This window comes from Argiope bruennichi, chromosome 1 (assembly GCF_947563725.1).
Source record: "Argiope bruennichi chromosome 1, qqArgBrue1.1, whole genome shotgun sequence".
Taxonomy (NCBI): domain Eukaryota; kingdom Metazoa; phylum Arthropoda; class Arachnida; order Araneae; family Araneidae; genus Argiope; species Argiope bruennichi.
In genome coordinates this window covers 132124526-132152380 of record NC_079151.1, presented here as the reverse complement: position 1 = coordinate 132152380, position 27855 = coordinate 132124526, and the positions used below count along the sequence as shown (strand labels likewise).

General features: G+C 29.8%; 1 protein-coding gene across 1 annotated transcript in view; it reads left to right on the top strand.

Annotated features, from left to right (window-relative positions):
- Positions 1-23455, top strand: part of LOC129975068 (piwi-like protein 1) — a 36871-nt gene extending 13416 nt beyond the window's left edge. Inside the window, exons 5-16 of the mRNA XM_056087996.1 lie at positions 1028-1152; positions 1808-1888; positions 2307-2501; positions 2596-2704; positions 3317-3564; positions 7770-8072; positions 9288-9439; positions 11589-11713; positions 17254-17591; positions 17691-17816; positions 19738-19885; positions 22781-23455. Of these exons, the coding sequence (XP_055943971.1) occupies positions 1028-1152; positions 1808-1888; positions 2307-2501; positions 2596-2704; positions 3317-3564; positions 7770-8072; positions 9288-9439; positions 11589-11713; positions 17254-17591; positions 17691-17816; positions 19738-19885; positions 22781-22897 (2067 nt within the window). The 3' untranslated portion in view covers positions 22898-23455. The remainder of the gene's footprint in view (positions 1-1027; positions 1153-1807; positions 1889-2306; positions 2502-2595; positions 2705-3316; positions 3565-7769; positions 8073-9287; positions 9440-11588; positions 11714-17253; positions 17592-17690; positions 17817-19737; positions 19886-22780) is intronic.
- The last annotated feature ends 4400 nt before the right edge of the window (positions 23456-27855 follow it).

Here is a 27855-nt window from a genome sequence, read left to right as displayed (position 1 = left end):
AGAAATTTATTGGTTTTTGTTGAAGTTTGAATAAGTATTATTTGCACTTTTCTTTCATATATTATTAAATTTCAATGAATGTATTCATTGTCGATAAGAAAATAAATATCATTCTTTCTATCATTCCTAATTAAACAAGACAGCTATTTAAAATTTCAAATGTTTCAAAAATTATTTCTTTTCTGGCTGCAATGCGCTGGGTAGAATCACGTTTTTTCAGAAAAGACACCTATATAGATAAACTTAAAAAACAAAAACATTAAATATAAATACATAAGTAAAAGAAAATTAAAGAAAAAAGCTGGACTTGAACCGAGGACCCACAATGCATGCTTCATTCATGTTCTGACCACCATGCTGTGCACTGCTCACACTTTGAAGTGGAAGTTGAATATACTTATTTTTGACAGTTATAAAATGCTTTTTGGTTGGTGTGTGTGTGTGCAAAAATGCATTTTTTTCGGGAAAGACACCTGTATAGATAAACTTAAAACACTATATGTAAAATTTGATCCAAATCATTAGAATTTATAATATACAAGAACTGCTATTTTAAAGTCGTAAGATTTCTAACATTTTATCATGTTTTGTTTCTAAATAATTTTTAATTTAAGAAAAATGGAATTAAAAGAATTATTTGATATTTTGTCATTCATAGTTAGGACCCAATATGTTGTATCTATTCCATAATAATGGTTTTTATTTTAATTGTATCCTATTCCGGATGGGTTTCTGATGGATATGTTAAATATGTAATCTAATTATATGCTATAAGTATTGATATTTGGAAACTGTTCCTTTTTAAAATGTCTCTAAGTTAAATGAACAAATTTTACCTTAAATCGTTTATTTAAAATTTCATTATCTCTAAATAATTATAAGTTGTAATAGTTAATTTAAATGATTAATGCTACTCATTTGCTTATATAATTTTTATTATAAAATACAGTGATTTATATGAAGTCATGCATGGCATTGCAAGATTTGTATACTCTTAATGAAACCTGGCATAATTTTTCTCCCCTAGGGACTAGAATTGTTTTCTACTAGAACTACTGATGATGAGACCATCCGTTTGAAATTCAAATTTGTTGCAGAATTGGCTCCATCTCATCCTGAACTTCAGAGACTTTTCAACACTCAAATGCGACGGTATGTGTATATAATTCCCTTCTTAACGTAAATTGTTACGTTTTTAATATTAACTTGGCTGTGATTTTTGACATTGGTAAAATATGCTTTGTTTTGTTAATTCTAGACTTAGATAACTTTAGTACAGATAGCTCATTTAGATTTAATAATAAAAATCTAAACAAAATCTCATAAAAAATGCAATATAAAATCTCATAAACACTTAAAAGAAGGAGACCATTCTTTCCCCTTGATGATCATAGGAACATTATTAAAAATGAAACTTGATTTTGTGGAATGTCGAAAAATTGTGAATGAGAGGTAGTTTGTATAGGTTTACTATAACATTCCTGGCCTTTTTGACTGTGTTTGAAATAATCTCCCCTTCCCCAAACAACATTTTATAAATTTCCATCACCTGAGCATTATTCATTGTCTTCTTTAATGTCATGGTCCTTAATTATGTTATTGTTGTATGAGCAGATGCAGGTTATATCTATGTATATTAAAATATTTTAAACTTTTTTTAAATGCTTATACTGCCACCAGATTAATTCTAATAGATAATGGTCACCTCTACAATCATAAAAACAAAAAGAAACATTTTCAAAAATAGCAATTTCATTACATAAACTTCTTACTTTCTTTAAAATCTAAAATGTTCTCAATTTTTCAGAAATTTACGACATATGAAATACCAGCTACTTGGCCGCCACTACTTTGATCAAAATGCTATTTCTGAAATACCACAGTTCAAGTAAGTATCTTTTTAAAATTCAGATGTTAGTATTTTTCTATCAAATTATAAAAATGTAAGTGTTGATTTAAAGTTAAAAATATTTGTACTGGTGAAAGAAATAGAATTGTTTTGCATGTACTGATCTTGTTTTTTTTTGGTGATTATAATACAATAAGCAATTCATCATGAGATAAGCAATTCATCATGCTTTGAGAGGGCTTAGTGATATTTTTAAAAATGAATAAACAAGGTTTTGTTAAAGAATTAGATATATTTTTAATGAATTTTAAAGGACTTGAATTAGTATTAACAAAATTCATTCATATTTAAAAGTATTTCTAATAATATTATTTGTTATTGAGCTTGCAGGAACAGTAAACTTATGTTCATACTTAATTCCATTTCTGTGCCTGATTTGCTTTAATTTTCTTTACAGTTTACAGATTTGGCAAGGTGTCATTACATCTATACGTACTCAAGAAGAAAAGTTGATGATGTCAGTTGATACTGTACACAAAGTTGTACGTAGAGAAACTGCCCTGCAAATAATTACAGACTGTGCTCGAACTTCAGATCCTAATTATCGAGAAAATGTAGCTCGTGAGTTAGTTGGTTGTGTGGTTATGACAAAGTAAGTTGTAAGGAAAATAGAAGGATCTGAGTTTATTTGCTTTATTTTTATTTACTTAATTTCTATTTGCTTTATTTTATTTCTTCACAAATAGATACAACAACCGCACCTATTCAGTTGAAGATGTTGATTGGAATTTAAATCCAACATCGACATTCGAATCTAAAGAAGGTCCTCGTACCTATCTTAAATATTATAAGCAGGTTTGTGGTGTTTCATATAATATTTTACCTTTAATATTATACTTATATACCTTCATATAATATTTATATGAAGGTTACATGCTCAGTAAATTATTATTTCTAACTTCCTGCCACAGCCCTTAATATTTGATTATTATCTCAGGACTGTAATAATTTTCATTCAAGATTTGTCAATAATCTGCTGGCCAATTGTTTTACTTAACTGTTTGTTAACTTCAGAATTAACTTGGTGGATATGCTATTTTATATTGACTGAACTTTGAAAAAGTAATATTTAAATCAGAAAAATAAAATAAAATGAAACTCGTAAGTGTTGTAAGGTATGAGAATGCTTAGTGTTTACAACTGTTTATTATTTTAACACATACCTTCTGTAATTTCAGCTGTTTAAACTATGACTTATTGCTTCTTTAATTTTTATGGATTTTTTCTCCTCAGTGGATGAAAAAATATTCTTTATTAGAAAAAGGGTAGTTATTCTCTTGAATAAAACAATATATATATTTTTTTTGTCATGTAAAAAAAATTGTGTTTTCCCATTTATTCCCCTTGCATTGATTCTTTTTCTCACTAGATAATTTGATTTGTAATTTGTTTCTTTGTATTCTTTAGCAATATGATATAAACATTCAAGATCTGAAGCAACCACTTTTACTGTGCAAGTCTAAAGAAAAAGAAATAAGAGGTGGTGCTAGCGTGTCCAAAGCAATTTATCTGGTTCCTGAATTGTGTTGTATGACTGGTCTGACAGAGTCTATGAGATCCAATTTCGCTATGATGCGAGAAATGGCTACTAAAACCCGTTTAGATCCATCTCAACGTGTGAAGAATTTGCAGACATTTATCAACAGACTATCTTCGTAAGAGTTTACATTTTTTAAGATTTATATTTTTTGTTTTATTATTGATTAACCCTTTGAGAGGTGACAAAACAGCCTCTGTTCTATCTTAGAAAAAAATTTTAAAAATAAACTTAAGTATTTTCACCACAAAAATTATTTTATCAGACAGATGCTTGAATGTTTCTTCAAATTAAACATATGAGATAAATATTTAAAAGTTACCTCATATAGAATGAAATTCAATACAAATTCATCATCAAAAATGTAATTACCTTATTAATTATTGCAATTGAAAAGGTGGAATAAATTTGTCTCACTTTTGGAGGATTTTCAACAATAGAGAAAAAAGATGAACTTGTTAGCACAAATTTATGGTTGAGTTGCTTTTAGTTTTTTTTTATCATTATTATTTAGTTTATTGTATTCATATAAATTTTTAATGAATTTTCTATAAATTGCCTTTATTATTTAAAAATGATATATATTGAAGTTGATGTACTATAGTGAAATAAAATTCTCATAAAAATTCTTTAAAATTGCAGAAGTATTTGTAAAAGAAATTTCACAAATTTTAATTTTATTTAAATGGATTTACTTCTAGCATATATAAAACTTTGTTAGTTTTTTTATTCTGTTCTTTTTGTGAAAACTTAGTGTTTTCTCGAAATATCTTGATGTTTGTTTCAGTTTGCCATTTCTTGTTACTTTTGACAAGTTATATTTTCTGCTGAACATATGTTCACTAATGGTCTTTTTAACTTAGTTTATTAATTGAAACTTGATAATTATAAGCTTTTGTTCGGACAACTGAAAACCATGGAGACTGTTAAAATTTTTAAGTTCTCAAACATGATGATGCCCATCAAAATTTATAGCCATGTCAAATTTAATATCTGGTTGTGATATAATGTTTATTTTACTGTTACAATTGCATTTTACAAGTATTTGAAGAAAATAGGCCAAGAAACAAGCTTCTGTTCTCCTTGAATAAACAAAGGGGTAACAGATGATGACACTTGTCACAGATTGGTTTTAGGAAATATTCAAATCCCCTAAGGTCCCATATTTGTCCTAACTTTTTGTAAAAAAAAAAAAAAAAAAAAAAAAAAAAAAACTAAAGAGGGTGAAAAAATCAGGATGAAACATTTTGAGGGTGTGTAGTTTCAGCTATTTCTTTTTTTTTTTTTTTTTTAAAAGATCAGAAAAGTAAATAAAATATGTTATTCCTCAATGGCCTAAACATTTGCATAACCCAGATAATTTTAGATAATATTTTTATTAAATCACTTATTTTCTGAAATTCACTGGAAGATTTACTGCATCGAATTTTATGTTTGAAATATATTTTTAGATTGGGGGGGGGACCCTGCTAACTACCAGTCAAAAATATTTTGATTTATTCTGGCTGTGAATGAAACCTGTTATACAAGGTTTACAAGATTAGTATTCCTAAAAGAAATATTTGTGGGCAAGCATTAGCCTGAAGAAGGGAGAATCAAGAAGGAATTAAAAAATAATATACAAGGATATTTTTTCTAGAATGATTTACTGAAAAAATCAAAACACTTTTCTAAGCCATTCTGTAAAAGAATCGGTCATGGTTGGGTTTTCTTCTGGCCCTTGAAACAGACATCCACCTCACATTTTTACAAACAAAGCACTTAGTTGCCATATTTTTTGACATCAAAAAGGCATATAATTGGGCCTGACAGTACGGGATTTTGAAAGATTTGCATGATCTAGGACTAAGGAGAAACATACCTAATTTTATAAGGAATTTTTTGAAACTCGGGAAATTTCAAGTTAAAGTGCAGTCTGAATTTTCAAACTTCTTCATCTAAGAGAAAGGTATTCCTCAAGGCAGTGTTTTAAGTGTGACACTTTTTATTTTAAAAATCAATAACATTTTAAGACGACTATCGCCTGCTGTGAAGGGTCACTTATACATTGGAGATCTGTATATTTCATGTATGGGGATAAATATGAATTTTATACAACGACAATTGCAGATTGCAGTTAATAGTATTGCAGAATGGTAGAGTAATAATAGTTTTAATATTTCTGCATCTAAAATTACAGGGTACACTTTTGTCATAAAAGAAATTTACACTTTAACCCAGAAATCAAATTAAATCAGGAAATTTATTAAGTTTTTAGACAAGATCTGGTTTTGGGTATAATCTTCGACAAAAAGCAAACTTTTTTCCCTCGCGGGAAAAAATGCGAAACGTCTTTGAATATCTTAAAAATCTTGTCATCTACAGCTCGGGGAGCGGATAGATTCTTTGATTAAAATATGTAAAACCACAGTGCTGTATAAGTTGGATTACAGCCGCAAAATTTATGGATCTGTAAGAAAAAGCGTTTTAAAAAACCTGGACCCTGTTCATCACACAGTACTTAGATTTTGTTCCGGGTCTTTTAGGACATCCCCTGTGAAAAGTCTATATCAAATGTTATTAACCTTGATGTAAGAAGACAAATGCTGTCTTTGAGCTGTTCTTTTAGAATTCAGTCAAAAATGAATCATCCATTTTATAATTTTAAACTTCACCCTTATTTATTTAGACTGCAAGAGGCTAGAAAGTCGTCTGCACCAGTGTTTTATTTACAAGAGTCCAAAACTTCCTTTCAGAAAATCTGCTTAACCTACATGTCACTCCACAGCTACTAAATGGCTTTCTACCTTGGAAAAATCTTAATATGCAATTATTAAACCCATTCAACATTTTTAACAAATCTGATAAGACAGAAGTTATTTATCAGCAGATTTTCCTTGAACACAGACAACAATAGAGACTTTCTTCTAATTCATACCGATGGGCCAAAATCATCTAATCATATCTCTTTCACTGTTATCTTACCAGATACAGTAATTTTGTTTGAACTTCATTCCTTTTGTTCAATATATACAGCAGAAATAACTGCTGTTTTATATGCATTAGAAGAAATTTCCGAGAGACTGGGGAAAAAGTTGTATTATTTATACCGACTCTCTAATTTTTTTACAATCACTAAAATCATTTTATCTTCATCCCCATAATCATCCTTTGATTAAAAAAAAATTCTAGATATTTTTAACAAACTGAATTTTTGTGATTTTGCTGTTTTATTCTGTTGGATACCCTTTCATGTAGGAATTCTGGGCAACAAGGAGGCAGACAAGACAAGTATTCCAGTGATCACATTTATTCCTGTGAGCAAATTAAATAAGTACACTAAAATGCTTCTTTATTCCAAATGGGAAGCTCAGTGGGACCTTGAAACTAACAATAAGCTACATGCTATTAAACATCATGTGCAATCATGGTCCTCATTACCGAATTGAAAAGCAGACGCAGTATTAACCCGTTTACATATTGGGTGTACTCGATTCATCCATCTCCACTTGTTGATTGATGAACAACCACTGCTACGTTCTCAGTGTGACTGTCTGTCTAACATATAGTGTCAGAATACCCAAATTTCAATGCCCTGCGTTTCCTATTTTTTCAAAACACTAACACTCCATTATTTTTCTTATTTGGTAATGAGACATCACACGCTCAAATTTTTATTTCTATTTTTGAAGTTATGAACTTTTATATACTTGTTTAAACTTGTTTGTGTTTGGGTCTTTTTTTTTTACACTATCCAATTTTGATTATTGTATATTGATATGATTTTTGCCCTAGTTTGGTGCAGCATAGTTAAAACCAGGCTCTTATGCCAGAAAAATCCAAATCATTGAGTTTTAAATGCTCAAACTTGCATTGGAAATTTATATTGAATCCTATAGGGAGCTATTTTATTAAGGTTCAGATTTTCAACAGGACAGTTGAAAAAGTTCAGTTACATCTATCTGTCTTATTTTATGCTTAATTTATTTCAAAAGATAACATTTGAATTTGAAATGCACCATTTGAATTTGCAAAGTGTCAAGTTTACCTATAATTGAGAATGTTTGTAGATGTAATGAGTTTATTCAGAGTAACTTTTGATATGAATTAAAAAATAGTTTTGATAATACACAAAGTAATATAAGTATACTGTATCAACTTGAAAAACAAAAATTTATAGAAATTCTGAACTAAATGTTTATTGCAGTTTTTCATATTTCTTCTTAAAAGCCTCAAAAAATTTGCCATTTTTCTGACTTAAATTATTTAAAATTTGACCATTTTCTCCCCTTTCACTGTATTCCATTTGTTGCTTTTTTTTAAACATAAGTTTTTCATTATTAGGAATGAAAATGTCAGGCGTGAAATGGAAGCTTGGCATCTCAGTTTTGCTGATAGATTGGTCCAGTTCCCAGCTAGAGTTTTACCTCCTGAAAGAATTGTTCTGAATACGCAGGCCGTTAATTATGTGCAAAGTTCTGGCGATTTTTCCAAGGAAATGCGTGGGAAACCTATGTATAATGCAATGTGTCTAGATGATTGGCTAATGATTTGTCCAAGAAAAGAGGAAGAAAAAGCTCGAGATTTTCTTACTAATCTGTATAAGGTTTGTCCGCCTATGGGCATGAGGGTTCGTGCTCCAAAGATGTAAGTATTACTTTTATATTAAGAACATTTTGAATTTAATTATTTATAGAATTTCATTGCTTATTATGTTTGGAATTTTGTGTCACCATAAAAGTTTTATATATTCTTTGCAAGCAATTTAGAAATTGTTCCTGTAACTATTCTTAGAGTAATTTCATTTATGGCCTTAGTGAAAGGATTGCTATTAGAAGTATCATACTTTGTCATTGTTTTTCATTGCATTCAAATGTCTTTTCTACTTGGTCTTTATATTTCCTTTGTTTCTAGGAACACAGGAAGAAATGTAAGGGTCTGTTCAAGTACTTGTTATGGAAATAATTTACATCTTTTAATGTTTTATTATATAATCTTAAAAGTGCTTGTTCATTAATTTGTTCTTAAATTTAATTATTTATTAGGCTAAAGTAATTTTTTTTTATAATTTAAGTGTCAGAAAAATAAGATTTTGAATGAAATAACTTATAAACAAATTATTGTAGATTTGAAATTTCTTCTCTCAATTGTTTTAAAGCATTTATAAAAGTAACAATGAAAAGCAAAGTTGTTTTTTTGATGCCACTTGCTGATTTCTCAGTTGATTCTTCAGTAATGTAAATTGAAGATATTCATTCAGTAAATGTTCCAATAATTTTTTTTTCAACCAGCTATATTAAACATTGAAATATCAGTCTTTAAGAGAACTATCATTGATGTATTTGCCATGGTTTTGAGGAATAGAATTTTATCAAATGTTTACAAATTTAGTAAAAGAATCGCTCTTGTTTTTCTTTACATTCTTATAGTTCATTATGTATAGCGTTTCTAACATACATTGAGAATTAGCAAATTCATTTTTGAGAATTAGGGAAAAATAAAATTAGAAATTCGCATTCCAGTTAATTTTTTTAAAAAAATAATTTTGATAAACAACTTCAGATGCTTCCCCCCCCCCCCCCCAGGTATTTGCCACTTGTTCTTAATTGCTATTTAAAAAAAATTTTTAAAGCAAAAAAAAAATAATAATAATAAATTGTTATATGTTATAAACTTATAAATTAATTTAATTATTAAGTGATATTTTAAAAATAATTATTGCAAACTTTGAATTTGCATCTATAGATTTGGTAATATATGAACTTATAATAAATCTTATTTATTTATCATTTTGAATTCTGAAGTTTTATTTCAATATCCTAATAATTTTTTTTTGGATAAATCTGATTTTTTCCCCCATAGTTTTTTGATCAATGACGATAGACCTCATGGTTACCTTAATGCCGTTAAGGAAAATTTGACTGAATACACCAAGTTGATTTGTTTTATTGTATCTAACAATAAAAAAGAAAGATATGATGCTCTAAAGAAGCACACCTGCTTGGACAATGCTGGTAAGGAGGCATGTTAATAAAATAAAAGGGATTAGTCCCTTATTGGGGGCACCCTTGCTAGAATTTTACTACTGTAAAAATGAAGTTTAGTGCAAAATGAAAGTATTTTCCTAGAAAAGCATTTCTAGGAAAATACTTTTCTTATATTATACTGCATGGAAATATATTGATTATAATTATATATTATAGAATATATTATAATATAGATTAATCATAAAATAAAAATTGATTATTACTCCCACCACTCATATGTATGAACATAATGTTGTGTTATATAATTTTTATTTCATAAAAAAGTATTTAATTAAAAGAAGGGGGAACATGATGTTTAAGAACTGAAGGGTACTATGGTGAATTCTCAGCTTGATATTTTTAAGACATCTTTTAGATTATAGTGTATGGAATGTTATTATAACACGAGGTTAAAATTTAATCACATGCATTTATGAAAACAATAAAGGGAAAATTCCACCAATTTTCTTTTCTTCCTGTGATTAAAAATTTTTTCTATGCACTTGCTTTCTACTTCAGATATATAAACACTTCCCCTTGGACAGCCACGCTGGCCTAGCGACAAGGCCTTGGCTTAGGAACCAGAGGGTTTCAAGTTCGAGTCCCGATTCCACGAAATAACCATTGTGTAAGCAGGTCTGGTGTACATTAAATCCGTTGGGGGCCAAAGGCCCTCCTGCTGATGTGATGTGGAAGTGTGGATGGAATTGGCAACCCCTTGCCAGTTCAGATGATGTCTTCATCATTTTGATGGCTGTTCAAAATTATGAGGTCCATCCCAAAATAGACTAGTGTTGCTTTAAACCGGGACGTTAATATAACTAACTAAACTTTTCTCCTTGGTTGATGGAATGGGCGCAAGAACCAAACTTGGTCATACAGTTTTGATTTACTTTTCTTATGGTTTAAAAATTTAGGGTTTATTTTGCTTAATTAATTTTCTATCGTAGAGAAAATAATTATTATATATTTCTGAGCTAATAAACTGTAGTTTATGAATGATAGTCCAGCAGCACTTTTGATTTAAAGCACTTTCTTACTTTTAAAAAAATGAAACCAAGCTTTTGGAAAACACTGCTCTTTTTTTACAAAAAGCGATTTTTAAACTTTATATAATTTTTTATAATACTATGGTTGTCGAACATTTGATTGTCAGATGGGACCTTCTTATCCCTTCGATTATGTGTTCACTAGAATGAGAAGCAACTAGTATTCGATAATTTGATGAAAAAGATTAAATGATTAATTTGTTGTTCTCTTGTCTTAAATCTTAGGAAAATTTGAATTGCATTTGTCATTTCACTAAAAAATAGAATATTGCAAAATTTCCATTATATTTAACTTGTTTGTATCAGCATTAATGATAATAATTCTATTTTGTATGGGTGAAGCAAACTCTGGATAATATGTGTGGTTCGCTGCAGCCAAAATATTATGCATGTTGTATGACAATATCTTGTATAAATGACTATTCATTAACGAAAAGTAAGCGAAAGTAAATCAGAGAAACATTTTGTATTTCGTTTCACTTGCATTGATTAGGATCGATGATAATAATTTTATTTTGTTTGATGTATATGCAATTAACTCCAAATGACATTTGTCTTTTGTCGATTGTCAGTTTTAAAATAATGTTGAACCATAGAAATGTATGAAATGATTTGTTTTTAAATTTTATTGTGTTCAAAATAAATGCTAATAATTATGCTATGCCTGTAACCTTCTCACAAATGCAAGTAATAAGTTAGCAAATTTTTATTGCAGTCAGAAGAATGGTACTCCAGTGCTTAAAATATGAACATTTTCATTTTTATGTATTAGATAATAAATATAAACAGTAATTTCCTGAGTTTATCCATTTCAAAAAGGGAATTAACATTGCAGTTATGGTAATTATTAAAATGTTGAGAAAACAGCCTGAGTAACATTACAACATGATTTGGATAATTTTCAGAATTGCATTTGTGCTGAGCTAATTGCTTGTTAAGTAAAACTGTTTGAATGTAAAGCTTGTTAAGTAAAACGGAATGTTTATTATAAAAATTATTTCGAATTTTTTTCTTTAGGGAAATATTAGTAAGTTTTTATGCTTTTTGTCAAACTTCAATAGAAATCGCAGCTTGCTTATTTTTTTCAGTGGCAAGCCAGGTCATTGTTGCACGAACTTTGGCCAAAAGGAATATGTTGATGTCTGTTGCAACAAAAATTGGTATTCAGCTGAATTGCAAATTAGGCGGTGAACCATGGGCATTAGAGATTCCTGTAAGTATATAGTGCAGTTTGGTATTAAAATAGAAATAAAACAATTAAATAGAAGAATCGCTTTCAATATTTTTTATTGTGTAACACATTTCATTATTCTTATGATTCTTGAATGTATTCTTAGGGTATGTAGAATTTTGTAAAGAAATGAAATCATTTTTAATAATCTGCAACAACTCTATCATTCATGTAGCTGACTCATTGAAAGCTTAAGTTGTTTGAAACATCTTAAGCTGTTATTGGAAAAATGCATTAAAAGGTTCTTATGCTTTTTCTGTGCTTATATCATTGTTGCCATGTCACTGAAAGAATAAGGCTAACCAGAAAAATGCAGGGGATTTTAAAATAGTTTTTAAAAAACTGTGCAATTGCAGGCGAATGTGAAAATTTTAATAAAAACAGGGAAAATACAGGAAGTTACTTAGTTATTTTTTCCCATGTAAAGATTGCAAGAATAAAAGATCTCAGCCATAGCTTCTGAAAACGAAAAAATACCATTTGCGATTGTGCAATGCGGAAACTCGCTGTCTCTCTTTCCTCTATTTTTCCTGTACAGATCATTCCAGTTTCAAATTGTGAGACCCCCTCCTCTCCATGAGATTCCTAAATTTCAGCTAATGAACATCCAGGAGACTTCTGTAACTTCTTGAAGGAATCAACTACATTTCTCTGGCGGAATAACAACATTCAATTTGTGGAAGCAGCATGGTAGTGTTCAGTCAACCATATTTGAGTTTATTGAATTGTCTGTTTATTATTTGAGAAACTGTGAGCATATTCAAAACAGATTAGAGATTTTTTTTAAACAATGAGCTGCTCAAAATCCGTATTTATACAAATTGGATGGGTTTGAGAAATTCCACAAAATCCATTTATTGCATACTGCTCGCTTAGTAAGAAGATAATAAAAACTAAACTCAGTGGCATGACATTCCATCTGTGGCCCTGGGGTGCAAGGCATATGTCCAAGTTACGTGGTCAGCCAAATGCGGAACCCCCAGTGTTTAGTTCGGATGAAAGACTGAGTCGACCTTGCGCAGTGCAAGGATCGAAAGTTGGATCTGTATGTTGCGAGCGAGAAATGCTACCACTATGCCACCAGGCTTCGTAAGAAGAAAATAAACCCAAGTGATATGGAAAAATATGCACTTAACTATTCATACCAAAAGAGGAAAACATACAAGTGTGCATGCCAGTTCAGGCATCATCATTGATTTTGAATTTAGTGTTAAAAAGGGATACAGAAAAATGTGACACATCAAATCTGACATCAAATTTAATTGCTGAAAATAAATCTTTTTCAAACTTTTTAGTTAAAAAACAATAATTTAGAACTGAATTTTTATAGAGATTTAAACTTCATTACATCATATTCATCTCTTAATGCATTCAATGGATATATTGGAAATATTTTCACATATGTTCACTGAAAATGAAATGCCTACAAAATGTACAGAAATTTCATAACCTTATTTGTCATGGATTCTATTATTTGTCATTAGTTCCATAGCTTATATTGAATAAGGAAAAATCTAAAAAAGTGCAAAATACATGAATTTCTAAAAATGAGTAAATAAAACAAAGTAATCTTGCTTTTTAATGTGTTTTGTGAAGAAATCGTGAAAACAAAAATTATTCGTATTTCATTTCACCATAGTCCTTCATTTTGTGACTTAAGTTACAGAGCATGAGAAGTGATATATCCCCCATTCTTAATATATAACTTTTGTCTTGCTAAATTCTATATAATGAATATAGATGAATTTTTTTTCTCCTCTATGTAGATATAAACTTTCTCTTAATATGCTATTTCAAATTTTCAGTTGTTGCTCCCTTTCCTTGCTTTTTCCACTCTTTAAAACCATATTCCATTCTAACTAGCACATGAATGCTGTTTGTGAATTTCCTTGTATCTTGAATATACATACATGGAAAACATAGAGAAATTTTTTTCCAGATTTGAGTTTCAACTTTTTTCTGTACTTTTCTTTGTTTTAAGAATATTGATTATGGAATCTAAATCTAATTCTTGATTTAAAAAAACAACAACCAGGGATTTAAATTCTTTAATTTTGTGTGTAAAATTGGCTAATGCTTTTTGTTATTCTTCCCCCCCCTACTATTTTAGTATACAATGCTTAAGAATTTTCTTTTTCTATGTTATTTATATTTTACAATTGTGCAGTAGCTATATACTGTTAGTGTATAGTAGAAAAGTGAATACTGATGTAGATGAAAGGGCCTCTGTGATCTGGTGGTAAGGTCTCAGCTTCGGAACTGGGGGGTTTCAAGTTCAAGACCCGATCCCACAGAAGAACCATAGTGCAAGTGATTCTGGTGTCATGTGATAAAATTAGCTTAAATTAATAAATTCAATCTATCAAGAAAAAGATCCATACAATGACGATTACAGAATAACTTGAATTTTTATTAAAATGCTGTTAACATAAGGGAAGGAAAAATACATACTTATCAAAGATGCATATCAACTTGTACACCAACAGCAACCTCACTAAACAAAAACTGCACCTTATTCAATGATATGCCAATTAGTCATCGTATTAGCATATACTAGATATTAGCTCTTAGGCAAGTGCGTCAAATTACATGTAGATTCAAAAAATTTCCAGCAGATGCTACCTCTAAAATGGAAGGAAAATTTTGATTTCTTCCTAACATTATGCCGTTTAAATTCGTCGGGGCCAAATGTCCCCCCCCCCCTCTGTTGGTGTGGTGTGGTGTGGTAGTTCAGAGAGGGGGTGCCAGCTCAGGTTGTCGTCTTCAACATCTGACTGTGGTTCATAATTACGGGGTCCATCCCAAAATAGCCCCTGTTGCTTTAAAACGAGACATTAATATAACTAAACTAAACTGATGTGAATGAAGAAATTTTATAGCAAATTCACAAAAATTATATTATTTTTAGATGCATTCATCCTGTACATTACGACCTTTATCTTTCCAAGAGAGCAGATTGTGTCTACTGTCCATATTATTATGGTATTTTCCATGTCATTAAAATGCTGTCAAGTCAAGAATTTCTTCAAATGGAAGAATATGTAAAAATGACTTGCTGGCAGATCACATTGGATGAATTATTTGTTCTCAAGCGAGGGTTGCAGATTGCCGAGTCATATAACCAGAATATAATTTCTAATTAACATGTTATCTCAATTATTAAATCCATTATTAAATAGTTTTCCATTATGCCGTGAAACACTATAATTTAATGTTTTTTAAAAACCAATGGCACTATGCAAGAATTTTTTTTTGAAATTTTATTTTCATTACTTCTGACAGTTATTATACCCTCTGAAGTCAAAGAATAAATTTTTTGAAGCACATTTATTTTTTAAAACTTTAAATATTATTTTCTTGACTTTTCTAATCAAGACAGTGTCATTACCAGAAAAGTTAAACCTTGTTCTTTGGATACTGCGAAAGAGGTTTATTAATGTGAGAAGCCAACAGATTTGAAACATGAATGTTGGATGTATTGTCAGTCATAAAGTTTTGATCCATCCATCTATGTGTTTGCCAGAGATCTTTAATCCAAGGCGTATAACCTTAGGAACCGTACTGTAGGAAGATGAAAGCCACTTCTTTGTTGTTTTTTTATGATTGTTATACGTTTATTTCTATTTTGATAGAATTGAATAACTTTTTGAATGATGAGGTTTGCTACTCAGAAGAATTTGAAAAGTTTTAAATCTTCAGTAATTGAATTAAGATTAGTTACGTAGCCAGATTTCCCTGTAATAAAAATGAGGTTGAAAAGGTTTAATGAAAGAATATATGTTATAAAACATTTTGTTATATCTGAATGGGGGAGGGGAATGGGATAATAGAAAATTTTCAAATCGCACAAAAAATGTTTCTTTGTAAGGGGGAAAATATGTGCTCTAAATATGTAAAAAAAAAAAAAAAAAAATGGATGGCTGAAGATTATAATCTGAAAATGATGAAAAGCCTTACAAAGCAAATACATTACAGATTAATTAAATGATTTAAAAAATAAAAAATGTGAAAATTGAAACTACTTTTAAATTGCAGAAATCTTCTGAGGCTTTGGCAATGTAATTTAAACTGCAAATTTCAAATATTTTAATGATGCATTGTTTCTAATTCATTTGTTTAAATGTAAGTATAGATTTCTAAGCTTGTACCTTCTTGCATTTCCCCATCCATTCTATCATACTCTGGTCAAAATTGAGATTCTTATGGAATTACAATTTTTGATGAATTTTGTTTAAAAGAAGTTGTAAATTTGTTTTCAAAATTATAAAATTAGCATCTAATAGCGGTTATATGTGACTAGCTGTAAAGTCGTTTACATTGTGGTGTCAGTTGCGTCTTTTAGAATATAAATTGAAAATGAGCATGACGAATCTCATGCTCATCTTAGTCTCGAAAAATGTCCATGGAAGTTGTTACAACTGTAACCTAAAGTTCTGCAAATATCTTATGCAAGGTTAGGAAAATTTTGCTTAACTGGGAAAATACAGAGAATTTTAAGCTTTCTTGGTTATTATTATTTTCCCACCCCATCTAAAAAATGCTGATCTCTAAAGATTGTAAGAATAAAAGATTGTCAATGATTCCAAAAACGAAACAATACCATTCACAATTGTGTAATGCGGAAACTCGCACCATTTCTATTCTCAGCCTCTGCAGAAATTGATGCACTAATACATAAATTGGTAAAAATGAATAAATAAGAAAGTAATTTTGCTTTGTAATGTTTTTTTTTTTTTTTTAAGTAATCATTGAATGATTTGTATCTTGATAACAAAAATGTTTTATTTCACACAAAGTCTTAAATTTTGTTTGACTTACAATTAAATAGCATTAAAGGGAATATATCCCCCCCCCTTAATATATAAATTTTGTCTTGCTAAACTCTAGATAGTAAAAAAAAAAGGACATTTTTTGTAATTTCAAATGTTAAATTGGTGCTTTCTTTGATTGTACTACTCCTTAAAATCTGGTTGCTTTATACCTAGTACATTTTCTTGTGTGTTGTGAATATATATGTGTGTATGTATGTATGTATATATATATATATATATATATATATATATATATATATATATATATATATATATATATATACACACACATATATAGGACAAACACAGAGAATCCCCCTCCCCTCGATTTCAATGGCAAGTACAGGGAAAAATGCTGGTAATTTTTTTGCTGATTTGAGTGGCAATCCGTTATATATATATTAAATGCCATTACTGCCCTTTGTTAAAATTTTTATTCCACTTGAAGCTGCCATATGAACAATTAATACACAGTGTTGTTATTAAAATAAAATATAAAAATAAAATGATCTAAAACAACAAGTGGGAGAGAAAAAATTTGAAAGGAAATGCAGCCTTGTCAAAGAATTTCGAAGTGCATTCAACTTGATGGTACTGAATAAAATCGTCCTGTACCAGTAAGTTAATCTTGAAATGAGCAATATATAACAGTGTACTTTTGTAAGTTACTATTTTAATTATAATATGTTCAATTATGTATATTTTTTTTAGTTCAAAATGAAAGCTATGGTCATTGGCTACGATACATATCATGACTCGTCCAGAAGAGGACGTTCTGCTGGGGCTTTTGTTGCAAGTATGAACCAGAGTTTTACGCAATGGTATTCTAAAGTTACCTTTCATTCAGCTGGAGGCTGGGAGGAACTGTCCAATTACATTCGGATAAATTTTACTGCTGCCTTAAGAAAATTCAATCAGAAGAACAACTGCCTTCCAGATTTGATTTTGTATTATCGAGATGGAGTTGGTGATGGTCAGATACCGTATGTGATTGAATTTGAAGTTAACCCTTGTAAGGCTGTGATGAAAGAGTTGATAAAAGATCGAAGGTATGCCATCTAAAATTGTTTGAAATTTTAATTAAAAGCATATATAATTTAACGTAATATAGATAAAATTACATTCCCTATTGTTCTTTTTGCTTTTAGTGTCCGATTTGCTTTTACTGTGGTGAATAAGAAGATAAATACTCGTTTTTTCTACCCATCAGAAAATACCATCAAAAATCCTCCACCTGGTACATTGGTTGATCATACTGTGACTCGTTATGATCGGTGAGTAATATGTATTACATACATGCATAAATATGCTCATACACCTTTTCTTTAATTTAGAATTTTTTTTTTATTTGCACCAAAATATTAGTTTTTTACCATTTTAATTGTATGACTTATTTTGGCTATAATTTCCAATGAGTTATTGAATTACCTGTTGCCTGAAATTCGATTCAGAATATTTTTGATTTTAGCACAAATATTTGAGTTAAGGATTGTTTTTCAAAGTGAAAGCAATTTTCTATATTTTTACAGAAAGTACCCCTGAATCGCCCATCTTTTTATAAACTCAGATCGACATTGGCCACATTGCCACACAGTGATTGAAAAGTGATGTTATTCCATGTATGAAATCTGTCCTGTCCGTTGCCCGTTGCTGGCAGATAAATTTTTAATATCTGGAGCATTTGCAAATTCTTTTGACTTGTGTTAAATCATAGATCCACTGACAGCAATTTTCTTCTCAGAAACATCTTTAAACCATTCTGAAACAATCTCATTATGTTCATTTATTTTTTCGTGTCTTGTCTGTTTGACAATATGAAATATGAAATCTTCATATTATTTCTATTCTAATCCTTTTCTTTAATGATTTTTATTGATTTACAATTAAATAATTCAGCTAATTTTCTTGATTATTTGTTGTTTTTATATTGATGCAGAACTTGAATGTGTTCAGAAAAATGCACTGTGACTTCATTGCAATTCAGATCAATGAAGAAAAAAAAAAAAAAAAAAAACTAATGAAAGAAGCATGAATGAATTTTTTTTTTTTTTTCAAAATTATTAGAATACACTAATAACAAATAGAACAATAGAATAGATAGGCCTTTCTTAACCGAAATTTCAACCTTTCGGCTCATAATTAGAAAAAGGGGTTACATTTTCCTGAAAAATAAGATAGGTGAGGACACATAGACAGCCATCTGATGGGGGGGGGGGGTCGTTTCCAGGGGTTATTTTATCATTGGGTCTATGGGCTGAAAAATCCATGCTACAAAAAAAATTGGCCATTAAGAGGGGTGACCACTATATAGGAATGATGCCCCTGCATAGTAGCAAAAATACAATAATAGTTAATACAATTTGGAGTGTGTCGAAAAATGCGAGAATGTTTCTATTACATGGAAAGTTAAGGAAGCCGTCTCTGTTTATTTACATTGTGGTTACTCCCTCCCTGCAACAGCTAATGAATGAAATACCAAACTGAGGCAGAATATGAACTAAATGTAGGTCAAGGTATTAAAATTATGTTCATTTCAAAAGTAATGGACACAGGGAACCATTTAGTGGCCTTTAAAAATCACTTTAGCACATATGCATCATCCGTCCTCTGAGCTCAACTTCCTGTGATACACGGTGGTATGCCCATCTGTGAGAGACGTTTGTAGATTATGCATATATTGAATGCCCCTCCTGAAAAGGTTAAAGTCAAGTGATGACACATAAATATTGAAAGCAATATAAATAGTTAGGTAGAAAATTTTTAAGAAAATAAAAAGTTTTTATAAGACAAATAAGGTTTTATTTTTATTGGATAAAAAATTGCACATCGCTTGTGCCAAAATGACGATTTGGATTGACGTATTCGCATCAAATGCTGGATTAAACATCTATCATAATTATATTCTGTATATGCCCAAGTCCTTTGACCTTCTTATTAAATCTTGGCTAAATTAATCCACTTATAGATAAATTTTTTAAGGGATAACAAGAAATTAGATGTAAAAGATGCTGTTTTATGAAGGTAATTTTCAAGTAAGCTTTTAAAGAATCTAAAATTTTATTTTAAAACACTTTAAGAATAATGATTTTAGAGGATTAAAATGTTCTTCAATAACATTAGACATAACTTTCTTTTGAAATATTATTTTTATTTTGAGAATTTACTTATTATATCATTATTTCTTGCTCTTTTCAGTTATGATTTTTATTTGGTTTCCCAATGTGTGCGACAAGGGACTGTTGCTCCTACTCAGTATAATGTGATAGAAGACACCTCTGGTTTAAAACCAGAATATTTGCAAAGAATTTCATATAAGCTTACTCATCTTTATTTTAATTGGCCTGTAAGTTCATTTCTAACTTTGTTGTCTTTCATATGTTTTGTATGTGAATATTCTGATTTCTGTCTTAAAATCATATATATAATTTTAAAAGTATGATATATAAAGTAGTGGCAAGAATGATGACTTTTTCGAAAATTTTTGTTTTCTTTGTGTGTTTGCATTGTGAAGCATAGCATTTTCTACAAAGTCTTGTATAAAGAAAGTTCAATGCTGATTTCAATTAAAAAAAAAATCAAATATTTCCTGTGCAATAAAAGTTAAACGACAATAATTATCAAGATATATTTTAGGTACTGATGATTGCAGTGAGTTAACAGTACTTAATAGTTTAATTTTTACTTTTTATTACAACTTCACATTGATGTTTCATTGAGCTGATGATAGTTTTAATTTCTTCATTTGTTATTACTTGATACCAGGAAACAATTATAGCCTCTATTAGTTTCCTTTTTTTTTTTTAATTTTATGACTGCCTCATTCATACAAGAGTTCCCAAACTGTGCCACAAGTTCTCAATCTTATTGAGAACTAGACTGTTTCCATAACATGACAATAAATCAAAGCTCTTTGTCCTAATTTTGGCATTTCACCACTAGATCTGCCTGATTATAGGATGCTTTTTTCAATGTCAGAACTTCCAATGTTTAATAGATTTAATGAATGGAAAGAATGTCACTGGAAAAAGTTATCTCAATTTAGGGAAATATGGATAGAGTGGGGAAAATATATTCTTTTCATTTACTTGACTATTCTTTTGCTTTCTTTAAATAAATGGAAATATATCCCATCATTTATATAGCTGTTCTTTTACCTCCTTTTCCATGTTTAGACAGGAGGAAATTTTTTTCTTAAATTTTTTTTTTTTTTTTTGTAAAACCACATGAATTTTCTAGTAACTTCAGCTCTTGTTGCCTTTCTGTATGTGTTACTTGTTTGTTGAGCATTTGCTAACTATATTTCAATATCATTTAGTGATTTTCCATTAGGGAATTATTCAAATAGCTTTACTTCAGTTAATTTTTGCATAAGTTTTATTCATTATGAAATATACTGAATGATTTAAGGCTTCAAAAAATAAAACAAAATGTTTATGATGCTTCAGTGAGTAAATAATTTGTTATAAATGCCTATATAATTCTTTATTTTATTTATTTTTGTATATAAATTATTTAGATAAAAATGTAATCACAAAAAAATTGAACTCAAAATTTTGCACATTCTCCACCATTTAAACCTCCATATATGCATTTTAAGAATATCTATGAACGCAAAATGCATGGAGCTGGAATTTCTCAATACTAAATTTGCAAATGTCTACTTAACATTTAACTTTTTTTTTTTTTTTTACTAGTACAAGAGAACAGAACTTCAAAATGTAAAGTACAATGTCGGTAAAACTTGGCACAGTTTTAATATCTAAAGTATAGATGCATTTCAAAATTGAAACAACTTAAATAAACTTGATATATTTTCTTGGTTCTAAAATTGTTGCTCTGTCAGAAATTTTAGATTCAATTAAGCAACCAAAATGTTTCTGGGCATGATTGACCCCCCCCCCCTTTATCCTGGTACTTTAAAAATAAAAATCTGTTTACTTGTGGCATTTATAGCCTTGCCCAAATTCCCCGATTATTATGCCAAAAGGAGGATTAATAATACTTTATTAGGGAGTGTGTAGTGAAGCAATGTGAAACATTTTTAGCTGATTTCGGATTTCTTGCAGAGTGTATTAAACCATTTCAAATGTATCTGAATGATGAGTAGTTTTGCCTTTTTTTTGGTATAATTAAGTTAGTAAAACTTATTGTTTATACTTGCTTAGTTTTACTTGGTGTATTTTTTAATGTTTGGAAAGAAAATTTTCGAGCAGAGAGTTCTGAAAATTATTTTCATTCTTTCTCGTGAACAAGAATCTGTTAAAAGAGGATTCTACATGAAAATATTGGAGTAGTAAATTTGAGTGTGAAAATCTATGACCAAATAAAGGAATCTGACATAAAATAAACCACTCTAAACATTACTACAGAATCAAGAATGTTACCCCCATCAAAATGATCACCTATATTTGGAGAAACAAATGACAAAAGAACTAATTGTCAATGAAAGAAAGCTTGATCTATTAATGGAGAAAGAAATTTCTTTTATAAAAGGAAAATTGCTGGGATTTTATATAAAGCTGATACACTTGTTCGACAAGCCTGAAATTTTTCACTATTAACAAAATCTGATGAGCTGGGTAAAATTATTAGTGAAAAAATTGAAAGTGTTTGTCAAAATATCTAAAATAAAAAAAGGTTTTTATTTACATATTTAACAAGTAATTTTTATATTCTAGATTTGTTTACATATTTCTTAACCCTTTTTTTAAAGAAATGGAACGTTAATGAAGTAGCAATATATATATTTTTTCTTATACTTCTTTTACTAACTGTAGAGTAATTAAATAATTTAAGATATTCCTTGAAAGTGTTTTAGTAAGATTTTCAAATGAAACTTGTAAAACTTGTAATTTTAAATAATTAAGTTTCAATTGTTCGTGAAAATATGCAGGATTTTATTTTATGTTTGTATTTGTATAAAGTTGGACACTTACTTTTTAATACCCAACTTCATTTATTTTATTGAACTCTTAAAAATATAAATAAAAAAAATAATAAGTTACAGTTGGCTCTCTCTCTCTCTTTTTTCCCTCTAAAGTTGTTGATAAAGTAGTTATTTATTTAATTTTTTTAAAGATAAACCCAGGCTAAAATTTCAACCTCGTGCCCTCTCCTTGTGTGTTCTGATTAATGCCAATGAGCAAAAGTACATATTTGTTCGCATTTGTTGCAAAAGAAAATTCTTTTGATTTCTATGTTACTATACGATATTCATTATTTTTTTTGTTTGTTTTAGGGTACAATTCGTGTTCCTGCACCTTGCCAGTATGCCCACAAGTTGGCATTCTTGGCAGGACAATCGCTTCATCAAGAACCTCGTGAGGAGTTGACGGATACTTTGTTTTATCTTTAATTTTTTTAATGTATTAAAACATACATTTTTCCCATCCTTTTTGTGAAGAATCTCATAAATTTTCATGCCAGAGGGCTTCTTTTATTTTTGTAAAAGAACACTGAAGAATTAAGGAGAAGTGTTTTAGAAATGCCATTTTAATACAAAAAACATGTGTTCAGTTTTTGTTTTCATTTCCATATGTGATGAGCTTTGTTAGAAAACATAATTCTTGTTTTATCTCATATGTGCAGAACCTTAGATGTTTTTCTTTTGCTCATTTTTCAAAAAGGGAACAATTTTTTTTAAATGTGTGATAGCTTGAATAACCAGTTGGAAAAAAAAAATTTCTACATATAAGAGAATAAACAAATATAAACTGGTGCTAGATGCAAAATATTTGTTTCTGTATTGGATTTTGCAACTTGAACTGTATTTCTTGTATTGTCAAAACCATTTTCATTTCTTGGATTTCCATGGATCATAAAATTTTGTTAAATCAAATAAAATGTTGATACTTGTCAGTTTTGTTCGTTTCATCAACCAGTGTTTAAATAAAATGAAAATTTGCTTATTGAATGCACTTTTTGTTTTATGACTCCATAAATTTTATAATTTTTCTATCTATATTTTATTGCCTTAAATTGTTATATACTAAAGTTATTACTCATAAATTTTTAAATTTGACTTTTTTTTTTGAAGTAATACTGGTTGTTTCTTCATATAAACCTTGAATCTGAGTTTTCAATATAAGTTGCCATTTTTTACCAAATGTGTGAATTTTTCAGCAGATTTAATGTCTATAGATAGATGCTTATAGTCTGTTTCACACTAACTAATGTGATGCTCCGCATTGGGGAAAGAGTTCCCCATTAATTTTGACTTTAAAATAGCTAAAATGCACAGAAATCTATCAAATATCATAAATTAGACATCTTTTTTTTATTAGCGTGTATTTAAAATTATTCTCAAGTTAGAAGTGCTTACCTGTTAAGTATTTTGTAAATAAAGCGAACGAATAAAACCAAACTATTGATAGTGAATTCCACTTTGACTAGAACTGGTCTTCAAGGTCAAATATTTGGCACTTGTTTCTTGTACGTTTCCGCCAGCTTTGCTTCATTCAGTTCGCAGCCGTCACGTAGGTATTTTAGTGTGGAACTCAATGACACACACAAGAAGTAGAGCTCAACCAATTTATTAACTCAGCTCTGAACTGAGAACACAGTGACTGACACTAACAAGGAATATCCTAACAGGGAAAGTTCCAGAATACTTTTCTGGAGACAGTAAGAAAAGTCCAGAAAACTTATCTGGTAAACTAAAGAAAGGTCCAGAATCTTCTGGAACATGAAATAAAGGAAAACATAAAATCAAGGAATTAATTATTTACGCAGACTGTGAATCGCATTGTCTCTAGCGGGATTCGAACTTCTGATCTCTTGAATAACAGACCAGCGCTATGACCATTTGGCCATGGAGAGTGAACTGCCTCTTTTATCATAACTCGTACTTTTTTATTCTCGCTTTTTTACCAACTGATATTGTTAATCACATTAGTACTTATTAGTTTCTATTTTTGAATTCATCATTTCTGTTCACTGCTAAAATGTCTGAAAAAGTGTTATCACTGCCTGCGCTGTACACACCTTCAAGTGGATTGAAACCAAAAAAAAAAAAAAAAAAAAAATGCAGCACACAGAAACATATTAAATGTTTATTCTCGATTCCTTGAAGAAAACCCTCAAGATTCTATCAACCAAACCGTCGATAAAGTTTCGCATCTTACAAGTGTTTCGCAAAGAACAGTTTTCTGTTTGAAAAAAGAAATAAAGGCTTCCAGTCCTTTAAGTAACTATGGAAAGAAACGACCAGGGTCTTGTAAAATATCATGGGTTTACATAATCCTGTATTTGACGAAAAATCCATCCATTTTTTAGTAAAAATGAAATCTCAACATTAGATTAAGTTTCTTAAAAGATGTGAACGATGATACAGATATCTTTTCGAAAAACATTAGCCGAACTATGCTTTACAGAATATTGAAAGGTTTGGGGTTTGCTTTTGAAAAACGATGAAACGAAGTGAATTAATTTTAATGATTTATTAAAATAATGTCTCAATAATATTGAACAAAATAAGGAAAAAAATGAATTTCTGATTTTAAATGATAATAAAGTTAATAAATATTTACTATTTGATGAAAAATGTACGAGATAAAGTTTTGCCAGCGATCTGCATTTTTAGTAATTTTGTAGTTCTAAAAACCCACTTCCTCTGACAGCGCCTGTGATTCGACATGCCTAGAATATACTCTACTGCCAAGTTAGGATGGAACAGAGTACAGACGTGATATAGACTTAAATGTAGAAGGAACTGACTGTGCTGAACATAAATACCAAGAAATAAAATCTGGTTAATTGAACGATTAAAATGAACATTTTATGCAAAATGTGATGTTGCAAAATAGCTACCTTTGGAATTTTCATTTCTTTTAAATGTACACAAAGGCTGTTTGATTTGTAACTGTCTTTTCCTTGATCACTCATTCTACCTTGTTGCATACAAAAGTAAGGTTCGAAAGATTCTTGGGTATTAATATGTTTTCATGAATTTTGTTCCATTTTAAATATGAATGTATGCTTATGATATATGCATTCACTTATGTGACTGTACGATGACTCACAGTAAGAGCAGGGCATATGCATTATGATCTCAAAATTCTTTGAAATAAATTTATCTTTAACTTCAAGATGAATGCAACATGTATTCTTAATGCTGATCTAACCATTTAGATATAGTAAGCACAAAAATAATGGCATATTTGAATGATAGTGAGTAAAAATACTTGCTTTCAATTCATTTGTATTTTTGTCTAAAATATCTGATGTTATGGTCCTTGATTCCCCCCCCCCCCACTTCACTACGAGCTTCAGATTTTAATATTTAATCTGGATATATTAAATATTATTTAATTGTATATGGAATTAATTCGGATTTTAATATTTCATTTTTATCAGTTTTCCAATTTTAGAAGAATATATCATCAAACATCTCTGTCCTACTTCCATATTTCTAGAATAGCTCTTCTCAAATAGGTGTTTTATTGTAGGTGCTGTATCATTCTGCTATTATTTGATAGCTTTTTTTCTGGGAATTGCAACCTCCCGCTGGTATGGTGTGGAAGTTTAGAGATCGGGTGCCAGATCAGGTGTCGTTTTCGCCATCTGACCGCAGTTCAAAATCTCGAGGTCCGTCCCAAAATAGCCCTAGTGTTGCTTTAAAAGGGGATGTCAATATAACTAAAACTATGAATTGCAATGTTTTTATGGCAAAAATCAATTGACGCTTTCCAGTAAGATTTAATAATGAGAAATTGTGCATGAACTACCCATTTAATTTGTATTTTAAAAAATTTGTTTCGTTTTATAATTTTTACGTATTATTATTTAAAATATTGTTAATATGGGTTTAATTATAATTCGTAAGTTCATATTCAACACTTCTTCAGAAACCTATGATGACTTGGGTTTGGACTCGGTTTTCACCAAATCGGAATATTAAAGTTTTTAAGAATGAAATTCCACTGTCTTAACAACAGTTTGGCCCTGGTTTCGAATGAGAATTTCTAATAGTAAACAATATGTGATATCAACATAATTGTTAAAAGTTTTACAATTATTCTTTACACAAGAAATTTTAAACCAAATCGATTACGTTCCACAATGACTTGAATCACTTAACAAGTATAGCTCGTCATTATTGGTTATACTCGTCATTTTACTGTAGGGGGTCAATGTATTTGGATTTTACTTCCGGAAGGGATAAAATAAATCTGTATTAATTGGATAATATGCATTTAATTTTTTTTTCCGAGTGTACAGTGCTAAACTCGTGTGTACATAGTGTACGATTTTTTCAATGAAAAGTTCAAACTTAATTTGAGTGGAACTGTTTACATCGAATTTAATTGAAAAAAAATTCTGAATATGTTGACAAGAAAATGGCAATGTGGGTATGCGAGTTTTACTGAAGTTATGTAGTTGCAGTTTACTACAGCTGGCATCGATAAATAAGTATAATCCCACATTAGCGTTATTTAAGAAATTAACGCTCAATCGTGGTATGACAAAAACAAAACACTGTCAATGAAATAGAAACTAATTTAGTTTACATACTTTTTATCTCTTCAGTCACGATGGTTTGGACATCAGTTTTTTAATTTTTTTTTTTTTGAAGACATCGGTTATTTTACTTTCTATCCTGTTTTTGTCCGCTGCATTCTATGGGATTCTGGTGTAAGGACGTTTATAATGCAAACTGCATAATTCTCGAGATCATCTTAAAGCGGAAAGAACTTCACTTTCATTAGAATTTACATCTCTGATCTCCCGCTGGTGTGATGTGGAAGTTTGGAGGGGGGGGGGCAGCTCAGGTATCGTACTCGTCGTCTGAGAGCGGTTCTAAATGACGAGATCCGTCCCAAAACAGTGATGAATTAAAACGGGACGTTAATATAGCTAAACTAAACTGATCTCCCTAAAATCATGTTTAATCAAAGAGAGGCATTTATCTCCGACTGCCATGCACGATTAGGCAAATCAGCAAAATGCCGTTGCTTGTCAGGAATAAAGACTTCCATAGGAAACCCTTGGAAAAAAATCGACAATGGCAATAACATCGCATTTAAGAAAACTGAAAATACGACCCTGCACTGCCAAAGAATGCTAAGCGACCTTGCCATCTCCTGCATGTTTAGAACATCGCCTCAGCTTTGCCATTACCTTGACTCTGGACCGATTTTGCCGAAATTTATTAATGTAAAATCTTCCTTCGCCCCTCTTCATGTGTTTATTATTAATTGTTATATTCTAAGTTAATTCTCAATTTATCTTGCACAAGTACTTACTAAAGAATCTCATTGCCATGCCATTACTCAATTCATCTGTTATATTCGGAGGTTAAGAACCTTGAGCTCG